Genomic DNA, 19,799 nt, shown 5'->3' with positions numbered 1-19,799 from the left:
GAATAAGGCCCCAGAAACTATTTCAGAGCTCGAACTTGAAGTCATCCTGGAAGGAGTGAAGTTAGCAAGGTCTATGGATATCGAAAAGTTATGGATTGAAACAGACTCAATAAATGCTCTTCAAATCATCACAGGAAAATGCAACTGTCCTTGGAGGAAGAAAGTCACTCTCGAGTTACTGAAAGATCTTCTCACTTCATTTGAAATGTGGAAAGTGTCGTACCAATGGAGAGAAGCAAACCAACCGGCGGACTATCTCTCTAAACATGCCTGCCCTTTGAAAGGAATCAAAATTATTTCCAACACAGCAGAGGTCTCTGAAATTCTGATGAACCTTTAGCTGACTCTCAGGGCATCCAAAATTAAAAATGATTCCCTGAGAGTCAGCTACTGTATAATGTAATCTTTTCCCTCTGTGGACAGTTTTGTCCCTTTACTTCTGTTTGTCTGGCGTTGTGCTTGTGTTGCCCGCCCTCTTGTATCCATGTAGAAACTCCGATCATGGTAAAGGTCGCATTACTCTGAATCCGATTAGCCTCTCAATCCAATCCTGTGGACACACTGGTCCATTTGGATGGTCAAGATTAAACAGCATCGGAATAAAAAATAATCGACGGTTGGTTCCTTTTCCTTGTATGGCAGGAAATTGCAATTCCACTTAAGTTCGAAAACCCATCCTCTTTTTTCTCCTTATTAATCTCTGCCCTAATTTTCACAGGGGATTTTATTTTATATTCGGTTCGATTTCGATCTTTTCCCCCTTCCTTTAGTTAGGGTTCGATTTTTATTCTTTTCTTCTTTATATTTGTTTTTTTTTTCTTTTTTTTGATTGACCGATCTGTTGGTTATGGTGTTTTGATGTTTAAAATTTGCAGATACCAGTTGGTGGATAAATCTAGCCATGGCAGAAGGCTCCTTCAAGTTGGAACATCCTCTCGGTTTGTTTTCTTTTTCCATTTTTCTCATGAAACCCTAAGTTGGATGGTACGGACTGAAAAGTTTTATCATGAAACCCTAAATTGACTTTTTATTTATTTATTTTGTAATTCTATGTCCTATTGATGCGCGCCATATAACTAATTTACTATGGAAGTCAGTCTTGCACAATCCAGCAATTAAATTGCCATTCAAAAAGAAAGAAAGAATCCAGCAATTAAATTATTTATTAGCTAACTTATGCCATACTACACCTGATTAATTTATAAAAGGGAAAACACTATTTACATGTGATCAACAACCAGAAGCCTTGAAAGGGTAAGGGGGATCTAATTCCGACGTAGAAACAACAATAAGCAAATCAAGCTACAGGTTCCCTGGGCAGCAAAGCCCATATGGGTAACACTGTATAAGGTGTGTGCTTGGGGGAATGGTTTTAAACTTATGGCAACAAATCTTGATTTTGCCTCATATCCCTCGACTTCAATGAGGATTGAAGTACGAAGTAAGTCCGGGCTGAAATTGAAAGTTTGATTCGTAGATATACCACATAACCCAAAAACCTCATATATCCAGGAAATATTAATGCTCATTCCATTAATAAAATGTGGAGGTTGAAATGTAAAAGAAATGACATGATCATCAGCTATCAGAACTTGTAAAATATCTATGTTTAGAATGAACATTACTGTCCTAGAGACGCCCTATAACGCATGTCACTGGGTGTTTGATCCAATGGATGGTTATCTTTCTTTCGAATGATTTGTAGTGTGTATTTGTGCTTATTCTATCGTTTTCTAAAGTTCTCTTTTAAATTTCCATTGTTTCCAGGGACTTCTATAATGCTCTGTTTGGTTGCTCATTTTGGGGGGATTGTAGGAGTTTCAAATGCTTGAGATCTTCCAAAGATCTCCCCAAAGCATGTTTGGTTGTCATTTAGACCTTTGACCGCTATGCAACTTCTAGACATCATTATTGCTTTTTATCCTAGGTGGCGCCTACGTGGCGGAGATGTTCCCCCCCCATAATCTTCTCCCTTTTTTTCACCAAAATGGTGAAATTTGTGTGGTAGGAGAAGATTCTTGTCTTATTCTCTCTCTCTCTCTCTCTCTCTCTCTCTTCCACCCTATATTTTGATAACAACACCCTACATCTTCCTCTAATTTTCTCGCGCAACTAAACACTACTCACAAATCCTCCTCCTAATCTTCTCCCCCATCTTCCATGCGTGTCTAATTCTCTTTGACTTCTTCTTCTCCTAATCTCCTTGCCATCTACAAGCAACCAAACAGAGCATAAGCTTTCATGATTTTTACAAGATTTTCTTGGACTTCCATAAACTTTCATGGAGTATTTCTACTTCTATGTGGATCAAAATCAATGTTTGAATCTATTTCTTGGGCACCTAGGATCATGAAGTATTTCTATTTCCACGTGGATCGAAATCCGAACCACAACTGATGTTTGAATTTGTGTGACTGTGTCTGGGGCACCTAGGCACATGATTGGGTAGTCATACGACCACTCTTGGTTCTCTTCAATAGAAGGATCTGTAATTTACGAGTTGCCTTTTTCTATCCAAGGACTGCTGCTTGGAAAATCTGATACTCTGAGAACTATGCCATTCCATTTTGGCATGTCTTCTCTACAAACATGATGTGCCAGCCTATACAAGTTATGTTATAAACTTAGACACCAGCTTTCCCAATAAATATATCCAAACGAGTGCACATTTTGTTCTTCATTTCCCATTTTGTCACTATTCAGAAACTAGTTTAACGTTCAAACTGCTGCCTGGGACTCCGAATGGATTTTATTTCAGTTGTTAACATGTGCTTTTACTTTGATATACAAAATAGTTTTTGTGACTGAGTATGAAATTCTTAAATGTCCAGTCTCCTTTCTGAAATTTGTATTCTTGTATATGTCAGAGAGGAGGCAGGCTGAAGCAGCTCGTATTAGGGAGAAGTATCCAGACAGAATACAGTGAGAAATCTAGCTTTTATGCAATTTACTGCTTTGCCCTGTTCGTTTGTGATTATGATAACCGGTGATGAGCCCCCAAACCGATTATTGGGCTCAAAATTAATGTAACTTTGAGCCCAATAATCAGCCCAATAATCGGTTTGGGGGCTCACCGTCAGTTGACATAATCTCAAATGAACAGCGCATTTATGTTTGGTATCATGTGCTTATCCAATTTGATACTGTCCTCTGCAAGTAGGTGATCGTTGAGAAGGCTGAAAGGAGTGATATTCCAGATATCGATAAGAAGAAGTCAGTAATTGGTTTTGCTGCGAGTCTTCCTTTTTAACTTTTATCTTAAATATGGGTGTGCATGCTTCTTCTTTTTTTTCTGTCATTTTTTAAGGACTATCATTTCCTCCTTACATTGTCACCATTATGAATTTAAGCAAATTGTAGCTTTTTAATTGTTTAACTTAATGTTATTCCAGATATCCATGCGTCACTAGTTACAGAATTGGATGTTATGAAGAATAGAAGATCGTAACTAGTTACAGAATTGGATGGTATGAAGAATAGAAGATCGAATGCTAATTCAAAATATCTTACTTTTTTACGTATATCGATTTTTCGAAGATGGGGTGGGAAAATGAGGTGGACGATCAACAAGTTTACATCGAAGACCAAATATCTCTGTTCTGACACTTTTCTCATCAGCAACAATCAATGGTAACCTCTCTTTTTTTTCTTCTGAGTAATGAGGGCTGATTTGCTATATTTGCTTAATCCTCGATCCGTGCTTATTTTGGGATAGGCAATTAGGGATTCATCCTAAGGGAAGCAACATGGATGGCCAACTCTCCTTATTTCTAATTCTTGCCAATTCAAAAAGATTGCCATGTGGGTGGAGTCAAAATGTGAAATTTAGACTCACTGTGATTGATCAACTCAACAACGTGTTTGCCTAAGAAGGTACTCTCTCTCTCTCTCTCTCTCTCTCTCTCTCTCTCTCTCTCATCCAGGATAATTTGGCTGTGCAATCTAATTAGATTGTGGGAACAATTAACACAAATAATCCACTAGATTGCACACCCAAACATGCCCTTTTGATTGAAAATTCAACCTGGATCGGGGGATTTGGGTTATTTACCCAACTGATTGAGTATTGTGAACATTCATGAATTGGTTGTGATGATTTCAGCTTTTTCCTGTTTTATGTAGACTGTGACGCGACATTCAATGCTAAGGAGCCAGCTTGGGGTTCAAGATCGTTGTTGCCACTCAATGAACTTCACGACCCATTGAGAGGATTTATTGTGAATGATGCGTGTGTAGTTGAAGTTGAATTTTAAGTTCCAAAGAGCCAAGCATCATCCTCCATGTCCACACAACCATGGGTGAACAAGTACTGCTTCGTGGTTGAAATGCCAGGTCTAAAACCTGGTGACATTGGATGGTAACAGTGAGCACCCCATCCTTGTAAATGGCATGGACATCGTCTGTATTCATATCCTCTGAAATCTCGAATTTTCGAAGATTTTCAAAAAAAAAAAAAAACCTAGTGACATTAACGTTCATTTAGTGGACAACGGCAAGGGGTTGCTTGTAGGCAACCAAAAGAGACAGATTGGAGTCTGGGAGAGGCTTGTGAATTTCTCTCGAAAATTTGAGATTTCAGAGGATATGAATACTGACGATGTCCATGCCATTTACAAGAATGGGGTGCTCACTGTTACCATCGGAAAATGCAAATACGAGAAGTCTTGGACCATCCAGGTCATCAGTAAGCATTCTTCCCCTTCTTTTCAGTGTTGAGATCTGGGGTCCTTTGGATTCCGTATGGAAAAAGAATTATAAGGCTTGCAAATCATATGCTGTGGTCATTGCAGGGAGGATTTGGTCGATCAGCAAACGATGAAAAGACTTTACATGATTCAGGTCTATTTGAAAATCTCGAACATCAAAAAAATGTAATGGCTTCCTTCAACAGGAACCTCTTATTTATTTCGTTCTGTCAACAATTTCAAATTAGGTTATTTTGTATCAGCTAAATTCATTATTTTGATTTGGATATATGTTTCCATTTTAACCACCCTCTCTCTGTATCTCACCCCTTTTCTGTTAATTTTGCCAGGCACCATGGGGTATTCTTTACCAGGTTGAGAGGAAAAATCAAGTATTGAAGTTGTTGGTAAATTGGCCATTGCAGTCCTTTCCATATGAACACTTGAAGATCATGTTTGTTTGAGGTTTTGTGTTGTTACTTTTAGAGTTACTGATTATTAGTTAGCTTACTGTATTCCATGCATGAGATAATTGATAGATTGTATGCAGTATCCAACTTTAGTTAACCAGCAGATTGCTCTCTTTTTGTCATACTTATGAATGTGAAATACAAAATATACCTCCTCGGATTTTGCTTCTGAGTGCTTTTTTCCTTTTATTCTTTTTTTTTTTTGCCCTCATCCACTGTACCCTATATCTGCTAGCCAACGCTTCGAAATAACTCCCTCAATGGAAGCAATTTTGAAAGAATCATGCTTGTGTTTATACTAACATGACAGTCTGATAACATAGAAGTGCCAATGTATCTGTTAAGTGAGTTTATTAACTACTACAGGGGCACAAACTCACTCCTATGAAATTGTTTAGTGTTTAAGGAATTTTTTTTCTCCATCATACCTTTTCCATCGACCCGTGCTCATCGCACTGGTGTCCCACTAATGTAGTCTATGTATGTATATATGAGCGTGCCTAGGCAATTTTGCAGCCCCTCTTTTTCAGTAGAGAGGGTCATCTCGTGGCTGACTTTATGTTTCACTCAATACCATTAATTGTTGTAACATTTTAATCTCATGTTTATTTATTTTATTGCTAAGGATCTTGCCCCTAAAACCTAGACAAATGGCACCTGCATGCCCTTTGTTAATGCGGTGGGTTGTCATGAGGCAACCCACATGGTCTTGGTTCCATGCGGAGCGGACATTCCTGTCGATCGGATTAAGAAGTACAAAAGAAATGATTAAGCTTCTCTTGGTGGAATCCTAAATTGGCCCTGATCAAGGCAGGGCCAGCACTCAGCAGCAATAGGCCAGAGTTGTGTTCGTTAACTCGATCAATGGATCAGACTACATCAAGGGCAGACACATAGCACCCAGAAAGTGGTAGAGTGAAGAGCCTGTTAGATCATCTTTTTATCATTTTTTTCTATCTAAATATGATTTTTGGGCTTGCTCCATTGCAATTTTTGAAATGAAGTTATAACCTCAAACGTTGCAACCCTTTGGAGCTTATTGTTTGGAAATGAGGCTCTGCTCCTGCTGCCATGTAATCAGATCAGCCCTAAATCCTAGCTACTCTTTTTTTTCCTGGCCACAGTTGTAGTCATATGTTCGGGCCCAACTTTTTAGCAGTCACTGTTGGCTTCTGCTCTCAGTAAGTATATTATCTCCATCTCCCTGCAGAGTTGCATCACCTTAGAGCGATAAATCATTTTGAATGCATCATGTGTTATGATCCCATTGCCAACCTAGTCTTTAGCATTGCCAAATTTCTAGTGTCCTAGTCCTGCCCCAAGACACATGGTTTTCGTCTGCTTGTCCAAAGGCTAAAGACAGGTAACTAATTGAATGACTGGGTTTTAGTAGGTATTGGGGTTCAAGGAGATTGACTATCTAAGAAAAGATAAGAGACTAGAGGATCCTTCATTTTGATGGAGGAAAATGACTTGTTGCATCATGATTATATAGTTGCATTCATATCTTAGCCATAGAAATTCTCTGAACAGAGCTAAAAGAGTACTAAAATTCAAGGAGAGCCATGTAACATTATTCAGTAAAACAAATAAGAGATGTTGAGAAGACTATCCAATGTCTGTTGAATGCAATGTAAATGACGAAACAAAGACAAGCAGCTAGATCTATCATATGTTGAATACTGGAATGCCATCTTGTAACTGCATTGATAGTTGCATGCTTTATGTGAGGGAAGTGATATATCCGCCCCTTTTGATCACCAGGAACACCCTCTGTCAGTGTTTGCGATCAAGGGCATTGAATCCTTCCGACAAAAGTACAACAGCTCCTCTTTAGTCATTGATACATTGACAGCGTGTGTTCCTGGTGATCAAAAGGGGCGGATATATCATTTCCCTTGTGTAATCCTATACTGTTATGAACATTTGGATATAAATCTATAGAATGGAATGCAATATCCGGCCCGAGGGAAGGCCATTTTTGTCTACTTAATGCTTCTCGGTTTTTGTTTGATTCTCACTACTAATCATTCGATCAGCTTTTCATTGATTTATCTAATTTGCTCTGTTTAATGAGCTACAAATGCACTACTCAGATGTACATTAATTGCTGGAGTACAATGTATGAGATTATGCATTTGATCAATGCATGCATTGGAAAAAAGGAAGCATAGGTCCCGGACTCATAGTCTTCCAACTTCTAAGAATGCCCAATCAAAAGAACCATCCTTGCGGCCAAGTTGCGTCCCGACCGAAGGTTTATTTGATCGGCTTCATTTAAGACTTTGGGTTCCGCTTCTGGCTGGAAATCATAAACCTCATTATTCTTCGAATAAATAGACCATGGCTCAGGTAGCAGTTCCTTTTTCTTTGAGAGATCAGGGCCTTTTGTTTATAGGAACCCATACTGTCAACTTCTTTAATCTTTGGTTATATTAAAAGAAGGGGGGTTATATACCAACTTCCTTTCTGCTTATGCCTGGATATTGATTGCTGGGCTGCCTGAAATGTTGTTCTGTGTGATGAATCCATGCTCTCTGGCTAAATTCCCTCGAACAAGAAGCACGAACGTTTGTTGGAGCCACGGTAGCAATTGTTGACCCAAACGGGTTGACTCAGTGACTCAATGGACTAAAGACAGATGAAGTTACATGAAGGCAATAGGTTAATAACTAATAAGGAAGCAAAATGGAAAGTTTTTTAAAATTGATGTCATTTAGCCATTCATAATGCGTGGGCCATATACCTGAAATCTCGTGTACTGAACATGCCTAACCCTCCGAGTTGAGTTTTTCACGCCTTTGCCCTCTGTGAACCGTCCATTTTATGGGTTCTTAGAATGTCCACCCTCATTGGACATTCTAACCCTCCAAATTGGGGCCACTAAATGGAAGCTGATAAAATAAAAAATCAACTGTCTGTATTCATCAAGAAAGCCTCTACAAATTGGGAATACATAGGTCATGATGGAATACAATTAACTATAAATCTTACAAGTTTCAGACAATCTTAGCTAATCTCTAGCTTTAAACACCGCAAAGGAGTATATGTATATATAAGGGGATTAAACTCCACTGATTAAGATGATTAAAAGAAGCAAATTTACCATACAGATGGAAAAACCATGCTTTAAATTATAAACAAAGACCTGTACAATAAGTAAATTAAATCAAAACCCAAGTAATAAATGGGTTTGAGCCTCATTCCATTGAAATTAGAAACTGTAACAATTTGAGTTCATGGGTTGGATCGAAGCCCCGGCAGGAGCTCACAGCTGAGAAAGAGAGATTCCTCCGACTGGAAATTGTGGGACTAGAATCGTAGGGTCGCCCTTCGATGTCTTCTCAGATCTTGTGACACCGGTGAATTGTCGTTTCCTTCGATCGGGCAGTGTGCAAGAGTCTCCGTCACATACGGCCCCAGTGCCATTACGATGATGGAAGCAACTGAAAATGGTCGAGAAGAAAGCCATGGAGATGTGAAGCTCTCAAAACTTAGAAACACTCTCTGTATTAGAAATGCTGATTTGTTATCATTCCTCTTATATATATATATATATATACTGTAATGTATATATGTTAACAGTGAGTTTAATATAATAATGGTATTTGAATCTTTCATTCCAAGTTGTCTCTCAATTTTCAGTGTAAGCCTAGTCAAGAAAAGTGGGCAGTCAGCAGACTTTATTCAATTGAAGGCATTAAATATGCAAAGGGCAACACGCTCGTGAGAGGCTGCCATTGACCAAGGCTATTCTTTTTTATTTATTTTTTACCAGGAGTATAAGGAAAATGCTAAGAAACATCGGCCGGGAGACAAGTCGCACATGTATATGATGATGTGGTTATTGATATTGTGGGGTCACTTTTGTGTGCATGTTGGGCTGTAGGATGTAAAGCTTCATCGGCCTACACTCCGTTCAGCATGATGTAGAACCTTCATGGTTAAGACCATTCAAGAGTTGATGGGTTCGGATTGGCATTCAGAATTATCTAATTGACCATAGGGCCCGGTCATCAGAACAATGAGATCAAGGGCCCCACTATAGTATCCAAGCAAAATCAAAGAACGGGAGGACTCCTTAACAAGTTAAGGTATAGAGATTAAGAGATGGCGAGTGATATCCCCCCTAACAGAAATCGTCAACTTTTATGCTTTTGGAGTTAACCGTTGCTTCTCCACCCCTTCATAAAAGTTAACGAAAACTGCTGAGGCGCCGGTGGGGGGGGGGGGGGGGGGAGTCACTGCCCTAAGAGATTCAAGAGAAAATAAAACTTCATCAATAAAGAATGGGTGATGATACTTTCACCCCTGCATTATTTGCATGCTCCCCTTATAACGTGATTTGACATAAAGTTGCACACTTTTCATGTCAAATCAGGTTATAAGGGGGTGTGCACGCAATGCGGGGGGAGTGAAAATATGTGGGAGAAAAAAATCCAAGGAGATTGGTGGGGAAAAAAATGTCCTAGAAGTATCTCGGTAAAATAAAAATCCCATGTTTAGTTAACCGGACTATGGTGGGAAAAAAAATGCTTTGTTTAGTTGAGTGAACTATTGGGAAGAAAAAAAATCTTCTCAACCTTATTTTTGGTTCCTTGGGGGGGGGGGGGGGGGGGGTTGAATATCACTGCCCTAAGAGATTCTAGATAAAATAAAACTTCATCAATAAAGAATGGGTGATGATACTTTCACCCCCTGCATTATTTGCACGCTCCCCTTATAACGTGATTTGACATAAAATTGCATACTTTTCACGTCAAATCAGGTTATAAGGAGGTGTGCACGTAATGCAGGGGGAGTGAAAATATGTGGGAGAAAAAAAATCCAAAGAGATTGGTGGGGAAAAAAATGTCGTAGAAGTATTCCGGTAAAATAAAAATCTCATGTTTGGTTGACCGGACTATGGTGGGGAAAAAAATGCTTTGTTTAGTTGCTTGAACTGTTGGAAAGAAAAAAAATTCTTCTCAAGCATATTTTTGGTTCCTGGGAGTTTTTTTTTTTCTTCATGGGGTTTTGTGCGGGGTTATTTTGGATCCTGGGATTATTTTGGGCCCACCAACCAAACGTGGGTTTCCTGAGGAAATCCCACAAAAGTCTCAAGAATAAAAAAGATTCTAGCAACTCGGTTAAAGATCAATTTAATCAATAAATCTACACTTCGAATTGGACCAAACGAACAGTAGGGATGAAACTAGTAAGCGACTCTGTGCGATGCACAAGAAGAAGAAATAGATACGAAGTAGAAGAGAGAGCCAAAGAGTGCGGCCCATCACATTTTTTTTTAGTGAGCGGGGATTTTATATGGTTTAATAAGCCCGTATAGTCCAATATTTTTCAAAAAGCACTGTACGGATTACACCATAGGATGATGTATACCAAACATAGGATGATGAAAACCAAACTGTCCATTTGATGGGCCACAAAGTAAATAGGTTGTGCTCCAAAAGTCATATCCATAGGATGATCCCAACCCTCCAATCTATATAGGTTTCCATATTGTCCTGTTCCTCCATAGATCTAAGGGCTAGGATCATCCCCTCAGTTAACGGTCCGTCGACGGATCGAATGGCTAGGATGATCCAATGGAGCTTATTTTTTGGGCACACCCTATGTATGTCAGGACCCATGGAATGAACGGTTCGGTCATCCAAACAATGTGGGCCCACTGTGTTTTTGGTAGTATTTGGATTTGGGTATGGGGTTTGTAGCGGGGTATGGGCTCTTCATTAGAATTGACAGTGTTTCAAAAGAGGGGCTCTACCTTACACAAATTGAAACCTCAGGGTTATAGTTGAAAATGTAAGAAAGTTGAGGGGGTGTAATTGTATTTTTCCCAAAAAAGAAACCTAGCACCACCCTAGCACATCCACTTCTTTTTGTTTCTCTTCTGGGAAAAATTAGTTACGGCTCCTCTATTTTAGGCGAAAAATCCTCCTTCCCTGTTCCTCAGTTGCAACCAATTTAGAAGGATAGTAAATAGAATCCCTTTCAAATTGTTTTTGTAGGGATTTTCTAGGATCCATCGTAGAAGGCATTTCGCGGGGTGAACGGAGACAACATCTTTTGTCTCCATTCAGGAGGTGACCGGTGTGATGTGCGACATACCAGCAAAAATATATGGGCCCCGCCCCCACCTTGCTTGAAGATCCAGACCATTAAATGTTGGGACTCAACGTTTTTAAGTTGTGCCCCGAATATCATGTCCACAGGCCTCAGATCTATAACGGTTTATATCATCCATCTGCATATTGGAGGGTTAGGATCAACATATGCAGATGATAATTAGCTCACAGGAACCCAACAAACGAACGGTTTGGATCTTCGAACAAGATGGGCAAGTGTATTTTCCAAAAATAAACTCACCTATGTGAACACACCATATAGAAACTCCCATTATGGTAAAGCTCGCATTACTCTGAATCCGATTAGCCTTTCAATCCAATCCCTTGCATTTGGATGGTCAGGATTAAACAGCATCGGAATAAAAAATAATCGACGGTTGGTTCTTTTTCCTTGTATGGCAGGAAATTGCAATTCCACTTTGCCCCTGTATTACGAAATTTCTAAATATTAAAACCCCATCTTTCACAATCCTCTCGTCTCTCCTTCATCTCTGCCCTAATTTTCTCAGGGGAATTTTTTTTTTTTTTTTTTTTAATATTCGGTTCCATGGCAAAAGGCTCCTTCAAGTTGGAACATGCTCTCGGTTTGTTTTCTTTTTACCTTTTTTTTGTCTCATGAAACCCTAAGTTGGATGGTACGGACTGAAAAGTTTATCATGAAACCCTAAGTTGATTTTTTGTTTTTTGTAATTCTTTGTCTAAATCTTTAATCTCGTCTCATAATTGTGATGTTTGTTGATTATTTTTGTTTGATAGTTTAATGGTGCATCTTTATAAAATTTTCAATTTTGGAGTTTAGGTGAGGAAGAAAGGTTTTATTTGTTGAGTAATTAATGGGCCTTCTTAAAGGACAAACCCCTATCAGGTTTGTGCCATCATCAGTTTGATTAGTAGTAGTCCCAAATCCAAATACCTAACAGATTGATCACACAGCTGTGTTTATGTGTCACCCTATAATTTGTTTCTGATGTTTCACACTGGAATACTGGATCATGTCTTACAGTTTACACCCGAATTTTTATTTTTACTTTCAATTGGAACCCTGTATATACACGTTTTCATGAATTTAGTAGGGGAAAAGATGTATAGTCTCACCAATGACTTCTGTTATTCTTTGGAGTTAATCAACCAGAGTTGAGTAATTAATTTGGACTATTGAATGGACGCTCCTTAAGATTCATTTTCTATACCTATCATCCACATTCACTTCATGCGTTGCTTTTGCTGAAACATTTTGGGCATAATCATGCTGAAGAGGTGTTGTTATTGGAGCAAATATGCAATCTTTGTGAATAGATGGATCCTGGGAGCTGGTGTTGCTCCTGTTTTGATATCTTTCTCCTCCATAGTTCTCTCCCCAGACCTTATATATGTACTATACATTTTAATTTCTCACAACACCAACCATCTACATAGATCATTATGCCAGTACAAGCATGACAATGCAGGAATATGTGACATATGAGTCAAGAGCCCTAGGACTTCAGTTATGATCAACGGTTTATCAAAAAACAAAAAGCTCGGACAAAATTTATCATTGCTATTTTTGTGTCAAGATACATGCAATGGATGTGCGCCATATGACTAATTTATTATGGAAGTCAGTCGTGCACAATCCAGCAATTAAATTATTTTATTAGCTAACTTATGCCATACTACACCTGACTAATTTATAAAAGGGGCAAAAACTATTTAAATGGGAATAACTTCCAGAAGCCTTTAAAGGGTACGGGGGATCTAATTCCGACGTAGAAAAAACGATAAACAACCCAAGCTACAGGTTTCCTGGGCAACAACGCCCATTTGGGTAGCCATTGCATACATTCATATGCATGCATATATAACTGTATAAGGTGTGTGCTTGGGGCAATGATTTTAAACTTATGGCAGCAAATCTCAATTTTGCCTGATATCCCTCGACTTCAATGAAGACTGGAAGTGCGAAGTAAGTCCGGGCTGAAATTGAAAGTTTGATTCTTAGATGTACCCACATAACCAAAAACCTCATATATCCAGGAAATATTAATGGTCATTCCATTAATAAAATGAGTAAGTTGAAAAGTAAAAGAAATGACATGATCATCAGCTATCAAACTCTGGACAAAAACTGATGTCTGAATCTATTTCTGGGGCGCCTAGGATCATGAAGTATTTCTACTTCCATGTGGATCGAAATCCGAATCAAAACTGATGGTCGAATCTGTGTCTGGGGCACCTAGGCACATGATTAAGTGGTTGTATGGCTGCTCTTGGTTCTTTTCAATAGAGGAGATCTGTAATTTACGACCTTCCCTTTTTATCCAAGGGCTGCTGCTTGGAAAATCTGATACTTAGAGAAGAGAGAACTATGCCATTCCATTTTGCCATGTATTCTCTATCAACATGATGCGCCAGGCTATACAAGTCAAGTAATAAACTCAGACACCAGCTTTCCCAATAAATATCTTCAAATGAGTGCAAATTTTGTTCTTCATTTCCCATTTTGCCACTATTCAGAAACTCTTTTAACCTTTAATCTGCTACCTGGGACTCTGGATGGATCACATTTCAGATTTTCAGTTGCTAACATGTGCTTTTACGGTGATATACAAAATAGTTTTTGTGGCTGAGTTTGAATTCCTTAATTTCCGGCCTCCTTTCTGAAGTTTGTATTCTTGTATATCAGAGAGGAGGCAGGCTGAAGCAGCTCGTATTAGGGAGAAGTATCCCGACAGAATACCAGTGAGAACTCTTGCTATTATGCAATTTACTGCTTTATGTTTGGTATCATGTGCTTATCCAATTTGATACTGTCCTCTGCAAGTAGGTGATCGTAGAGAAGGCTGAAAGGAGTGACATTCCAGATATTGATAAGAAGAAGTCAGTAATTGGTTTTGCCGCGAGTCTTCCTTTTTAACTTTTATCTTAAATATGGGTGTGCATGCTTCTTCTTTTTTTTTCTGTCCTTTTTTAAGGACTATTATTTCCTCCTTACATTGTCACCATTATGAATTTATGCAAATCGTAACGTTTTAATTGTTTAACTTAATGCTATTCCAGATATCCATGCTACTCTAGTTACAGAATTGGATGTTATGCTGATTCAAAATATGTTACTTTTTTACATTATCTTTGGCTCTGAAAATTCTGATAGTTGATGTTCTCGCAATATGCACCTTCTCTTTGGATCTGAAAATCTATACGTTTATCGATTTTTCGAAGTAATTTTTCTTTTCTCAGTTTAGGCCAGTTAAAAGTTATATGTTAGTTCTAAGGGGTTTGTGTGTTTATCTACCAAAAATTTTGTTCTCTGTTCATGTATTTATTATATTATTTTTACTAGTTAGAACAAACTAGCTTAAGTGACTAAATTTCAGGACATTCTTATAATTCTTGATCCAAGATTCACAATCATAGGTGATACAATGGTTAAAGAATCCTCCATTTAAATTTTGGGCAGAATTGAATTTTCTCCTTGTATTATTTGTTGTTGAATAATGTTCCTTTTGTTTGTATGCACTCATGTGTTGCATGCCACTGTGTGTTGCCTTGATTATCGCATACATGTGTACATGCGCTGGAAAATGGCCCTAGACTTCTTATCTTTCTTGCACCCACATTTTTAAATCAACCATCTGCTTGGTGTACAAAATAAGTACAAACAGTCATGTTCAATCCATGAGTGCTTTAGTTGGCACAATGTAATTAATAGAGTTACCTTTTCTCAAAAAAAAAAGAAAAAAGAAAAAGAGCTGGCACGATGTCATTTTTTCTGTATTCCATCTAATCTGATATCCATTGTTTAAGTGATCTATTGGTCCAAAAGGTTCCTCCGTAAATATTTATCTCTGCCTTAATGAGTGGTCAATTTGCCCAATCAGAAGTTAGATCTGGACCATCTGGTAGTGTTGCTCATGAGGATTATATGTATCATGGGTGTGTGGAGCTTTATAGTTAATTTTGAAACCCTGCACACATGAACAGATATCGATACAGCTTCATTTTGAAGCATATTTTGGTGTCACTGGTTCTTGACATTCTCATGTTATTTCCTTTGCAACATTGGCATATTACCTCAGATTATTATCCAAAGGATCAATAGGATTTTAGGAGGAAAACAATAAAAAAAAGAAGTGAAAAGAAAGGTGGGGGACAAGTACAATAAGAGCATCCATATTGGCGAAACAACTATATCCATAACCTGGATAAGCACAGCAAGGTTTACATCCATCTTTAGCCTAAGGTATGGGGACGGCACACACATCCATATTTGTATACGTGATGTGTGGAGCACAGCCAAACTTTGCTTTTGGCATTGAATTTCTGGCTTACAATGCCAACAAAGAGGCGGAGTTAGTTAATGTACTAATTGGGTTGAATTTTAACTTATTAATTGGGTTGAATAGCGAATGACTTATTATTCCTTATGGCCAGGAGTCTTTAAATATCTACTTATTAACAGTGATTGCTAATCATTTTGCCTATGGATGCAGATATCTGGTTCCTGCAGATTTGACAGTGGGACAGTTTGTTTATGGCCAGGAGTTTTTAAATATCTACTTATTAACAGTGATTGCTAATCATTTTGCCTATGAATGCAGATATCTGGTTCCTGCAGATTTGACAGTGGGACAGTTTGTTTACGTGGTACGGAAAAGAATTAAACTAAGTGCTGAGAAGGCCATTTTCATCTTTGTGAAGAATGTTTTGCCTCCCACTGGTGAGAGAGAACCTGTCCCAAAATTTAGGATTTTTGTTTCTTCATTTTATTTATTCTCATACTCCATTTTGTCTTTGCAGCTGCTTTGATGTCTGCAATCTACGAGGAAAACAAGGATGCTGATGGTTTTCTTTACATGACTTACAGTGGTGAGAACACGTTCGGAGTGCTCTAAGACAGTCTATGATACCCTATGTAAACAAAGACATGGAAGGTGTATATATTCTGAGTGATCTCCCGGGATCATATTTACGCTGGTAAATGCTTTCTCTTATTTTTATTTTGAATAAGGAACAATGGTTATCTAGATGTTGGCAGTATAAAACAGACAAATCTCGAGGAATTGATATTGATGGATTTCTTATTTTAGTATTTTTCATTGCTATTATGTTTTGGTTGTTGGAAAATTTTATAGTAAACAAAGCCACATCCTACTCGAAACAGATATCTCTAATAGTGAGAGTATCCCTTTTATTTCGTCCTATAGGTTCTAAAAGGAGTTCATCAATTTCCAGTATATGAATCTGATGTTGAGAAAGTAATGTCATTTCAAACTTAGTAGTCTATAATACAAAAGTCTCTAGCTGATAAAATAGAGGATTTATAAAACCTCACACAAACAGATATCTTCAAACAAAGAATAAAAGGAAAGGGTTCTTAACATTTCCAGGGAAACAGAAACTGAGAAAAATCATTTGGAGCTTCGCTTCTGATACTGAGCTTTGACCCATTTTACGCTGAAAGATGCCCCACTCTTGACCTTCTGTGCACCAACTGTAGCAGCTGTCTTGGTCTTCTCCCAGCTCACAGAGGCAACGGCTTTCATGTCTGTCTTCTTCTTGCCGCTGCTTTCTTTGCCCTTGGGTTGCTCGTTCACTTCTGTGCTCCCAGTGCCGCCTGTCCCCCATTGATCTGCCCAACCAGGCGCATTTTCGTTCACAGAAGCCATAGCCCTAATCAATAGCAAAAAGTTATTTTAGTAGGGATCAGAGGATTTGAAATTCCATAGCCCCAAATGTTTGTTTCCATGACAATTTTCTTCATTACAATCTCTCCCTCTCTCTCTCAAACAATTGAATTGTTTTGAAACAGGAAACTTAAATTCTCACAGAAAGTGGAAGTTTTGGATTTTCCCATTTGAATGAAGATTGTTCAACATAGATGTGCCTAGCATGAAAATTGCCGTCGTTGATAAATCCTAAGAATTGGGTCGGTCCTTCAAACAGTTAAAAAAAACACTGGTTTGCAAATGTTCAGGTCTCCTTTGATCAAACTTCCTCTGTTAGTAGAAAGTGGAAATTGAATGAAACTCTAATTGAACCAGATGTTTCTTTGCAGACTTGGTGATTCCATCTATATACGTAAATAAACACCCCTACAAATGCCAAATATGAAAACATACTATCTAATCTGCTGGCCTGACTCTTGAATCCCAAGTTGTAATTCGCCTAGAACTTATAAATTTAATAAACTATTTAATATCTTGGGTCTTTAAAACCTTAAACTAAATAGTGAAAAAAATTCAAAATTTCTTGACTCACTATTGCCCAAACCACCTGGCCACTGAGTGATGAACCAAGAAGTTGCAAGTGGGGAAAAAAAAACTGTTAAATCAAGCAGTAGAAACTCTTAGTCTTTATCTATTCTAAATTACTAAGTTGGAACTTAGAAAATGGAATTAGAAAATCTTAAATAAGAGAATAACTCCTCCTTTTATGCTTGGTTTTTTTTCTTAAAATTCTGTATTATAGTCAAGCTGCACATGGACATGGTCCCACACAAAAAAAACACGGCCAAGTTGTTTTGTTCAATCGTTGGGCGACAACTTGGCTCCCATGTGAGGCCGATGCTTTGGCTAGAGAGTGGGTTGTAAAATCTGGTATGAGGGTCATTGTAAACAGAGTCTGTTAAGGTGCTAGTCTATACTTGGACTGGTCGTATTGGGGTAGAGGATCGTTGGGCTACAACTTGTCTCTCACGCCTATGTCCAATTGTACTGGGATGTTGGATCTTTATTCTTTAATGAAAATTGTTCCCTTTTCTCAAAAAAAAAAATAAAAATAAAAAAAAATGGTTTTGTTCAATCGTTTTTTTACGAAGCAGATGAAACTTTAAATCTAAGAAACAGGAAAAATAAACCGTTAAACAAAGAACATCATGCTACATATACTCGTTGACCACCAAACCCAAGTTTTCTTTTGTTCTTATTGTTCTATGAATATTTTGCTTTTATTCACATCTTTTTCAGATTTTTAGGTAATAAAGATAGGCTATGGGCAGAAAGAAAAGATCTAAGTTTGTGCAGCCATCCTTTTTATTAAAAATCTTCTAAGTACAAATCATGAGCGGATTATAAGAAGATCTACCTAAAACTACCCAACATAAGGGTATTGCAAAAAATCATAAGGAAAAACAATCATATATTGAAGAAGCAAAACCCCCCCCCAAAACCAGAATATCTCCAAATCTTTCAACTCATACAAAAAAAGAGCTAAGAAAAGAAAATCTGAAACCTTGAAGCAATAAAATATGAGAGAGGAATGAGTACCTGGGTATGAAAGAAATGAGAAGCTGAGGTTTGATGGTTAGGTCGAAGTTCTGATGAGATATGGTATGAAATTGGTTTGGTGTGTGTGAGGGTTTTTATAATATTTGAATACGTAAGGCGCCCTAAGTTAGGTAGGAATCTTACAATTCTTATTATTTTTTTTCTTTGTTGAAAAGTGGGGACAAGTGTTGAAAATCGGCCAGCTTGATTTCGGCTGGAGTTCCATTTCTTTTCTATTTTAAGGCGGATAATGATGAAACGGCCACTGGTATTGGTATTGGTATTGTCACTGGCTGGTTTTGATAACTGCACTAACTCACTTTGTCTTTTCTTTTTTATTTGGCTTCCGTGGGGAAAATTTATGGGCGCCCCCCATTGGCTGCACGTCACCATTGGGCATTTAATTCTCTTTTGCTGCCATTATAAATGCAAAATGGTGACGTCCAATGGGGGTGCCCTTTCAGCCCATTTTTACATGGGCGCCCATGAGTTTAGCATTCCCCTAGTAATAACTTGATTACTTCAGTGCTGGTTAATTAATAAAAGACAAGGAGAGATGTTGCAATTATCAGAACATGAAAGTGCAAATCTCATACTCTCTTGCTTGACGAAAAGAGGGGTGAGGAATCAGAAAACGATGGATGGTCTCTCTTCTCCCATCAGGATTTTGAGGAAATCCAGGATTTTAAAATCCTTGTATCCAAACATTCCCTTGCTGGTGTTTCTACAACTGATTCTTTATCTATAGAACCAATAGAAGGGCGTGGCGTAAGTAAACAAGGGGGCTCGCCTTAAGGCTTGACCAACGTGGAAAACAGCTGGTCGCCTGAGCCTCTCTCTTCTAAGCTTCGTTTCTTTCTGCTACTCATCAACGTTGGAAAGAAGTGAAATAATACCAGCAATACTTTTTGTTCATAATGGCACTCCTCACTTTATTTAGCACCTTTACAAGGTGGACACATGTAACATAGAGAGGCGCGTCCACTAGAACATTAGTGGGTATTGCTTTTGATTGATGATGAACCACCTACCTCGTAGGCCAGGCTTTGGATCTCCTTCGACCCAAAAATCATGCTAATTGTCCGATCTTATAGAGTTTTATATCCGATCTTATAGAGTTTTTATATGGTATTTACACGTACAACATGTCAACATACAAGCAACAATTCATAATGACCAGTTAGAATTGCATGATTGGAGTGTTTTTTAGGCCCATATACAGAATCAATCAGAGGTGGTACCCACTATGCTGACTCAGACCCTACTGAAGTG

At 38.2% G+C, this 19,799-nt stretch overlaps 1 protein-coding gene and 2 long non-coding RNA genes across 6 annotated transcripts; 2 read left to right on the top strand and 1 right to left on the bottom strand.

Moving 5' to 3' along the window:
- Positions 1–460: 460 nt before the first annotated feature.
- Positions 461–5,324, top strand: LOC143892899 (uncharacterized). Of its 4 annotated transcripts, none has more exons than XR_013255651.1 (9): positions 461–616; positions 876–938; positions 2,868–2,922; positions 3,158–3,213; positions 3,393–3,630; positions 3,716–3,873; positions 4,123–4,684; positions 4,791–4,871; positions 5,036–5,324. It is a non-coding gene; the product is annotated as an uncharacterized LOC143892899 (long non-coding RNA). The 4 variants fall into 4 exon arrangements; XR_013255648.1 differs by having other exon boundaries at positions 462–616; positions 3,161–3,213; XR_013255649.1 differs by lacking the exon at positions 461–616 and adding an exon at positions 655–738 and having other exon boundaries at positions 3,161–3,213.
- A 6,381-nt stretch (positions 5,325–11,705) lies between these two features.
- On the top strand, positions 11,706–16,351 carry LOC143892898 (autophagy-related protein 8C-like). The gene is made up of 5 exons (XM_077397809.1): positions 11,706–11,864; positions 13,946–14,001; positions 14,087–14,139; positions 15,861–15,979; positions 16,060–16,351. The coding sequence occupies exons 1-5, from the start codon at positions 11,828–11,830 to the stop codon at positions 16,152–16,154; spliced, it is 360 nt and encodes a 119-aa protein (XP_077253924.1). The 5' UTR covers positions 11,706–11,827; the 3' UTR covers positions 16,155–16,351.
- A 153-nt stretch (positions 16,352–16,504) lies between these two features.
- On the bottom strand, positions 16,505–18,764 carry LOC143892900 (uncharacterized). The gene is made up of 2 exons (XR_013255652.1): positions 18,528–18,764; positions 16,505–16,932 (listed from the first exon to the last, which is right to left on the bottom strand). It is a non-coding gene; the product is annotated as an uncharacterized LOC143892900 (long non-coding RNA).
- Positions 18,765–19,799: the final 1,035 nt, after the last annotated feature.

Source organism: Tasmannia lanceolata, unplaced genomic scaffold, assembly GCF_043159265.1.
Source record: "Tasmannia lanceolata isolate RefF3 unplaced genomic scaffold, GAP_Taslan_0.1 ptg000015l, whole genome shotgun sequence".
NCBI lineage: Eukaryota > Viridiplantae > Streptophyta > Magnoliopsida > Canellales > Winteraceae > Tasmannia > Tasmannia lanceolata.
This window is presented reverse-complemented; position numbering and strand designations above follow the sequence as displayed.

What these genes read in the sequence shown, in the direction of transcription:
- LOC143892898 (XM_077397809.1), top strand. Translation starts at nt 11,828, where the DNA reads ATGGCAAAAGGCTCCTTCAAGTTGGAACATGCTCTCG. An exon ending in CAAGTTGGAACATGCTCTCG is followed by an intron (nt 11,865 to 13,945) that starts GTTTGTTTTCTT and finishes CTTGTATATCAG; the next exon opens with AGAGGAGGCAGGCTGAAGCA. An exon ending in GAATGTTTTGCCTCCCACTG is followed by an intron (nt 15,980 to 16,059) that starts GTGAGAGAGAAC and finishes TTGTCTTTGCAG; the next exon opens with CTGCTTTGATGTCTGCAATC.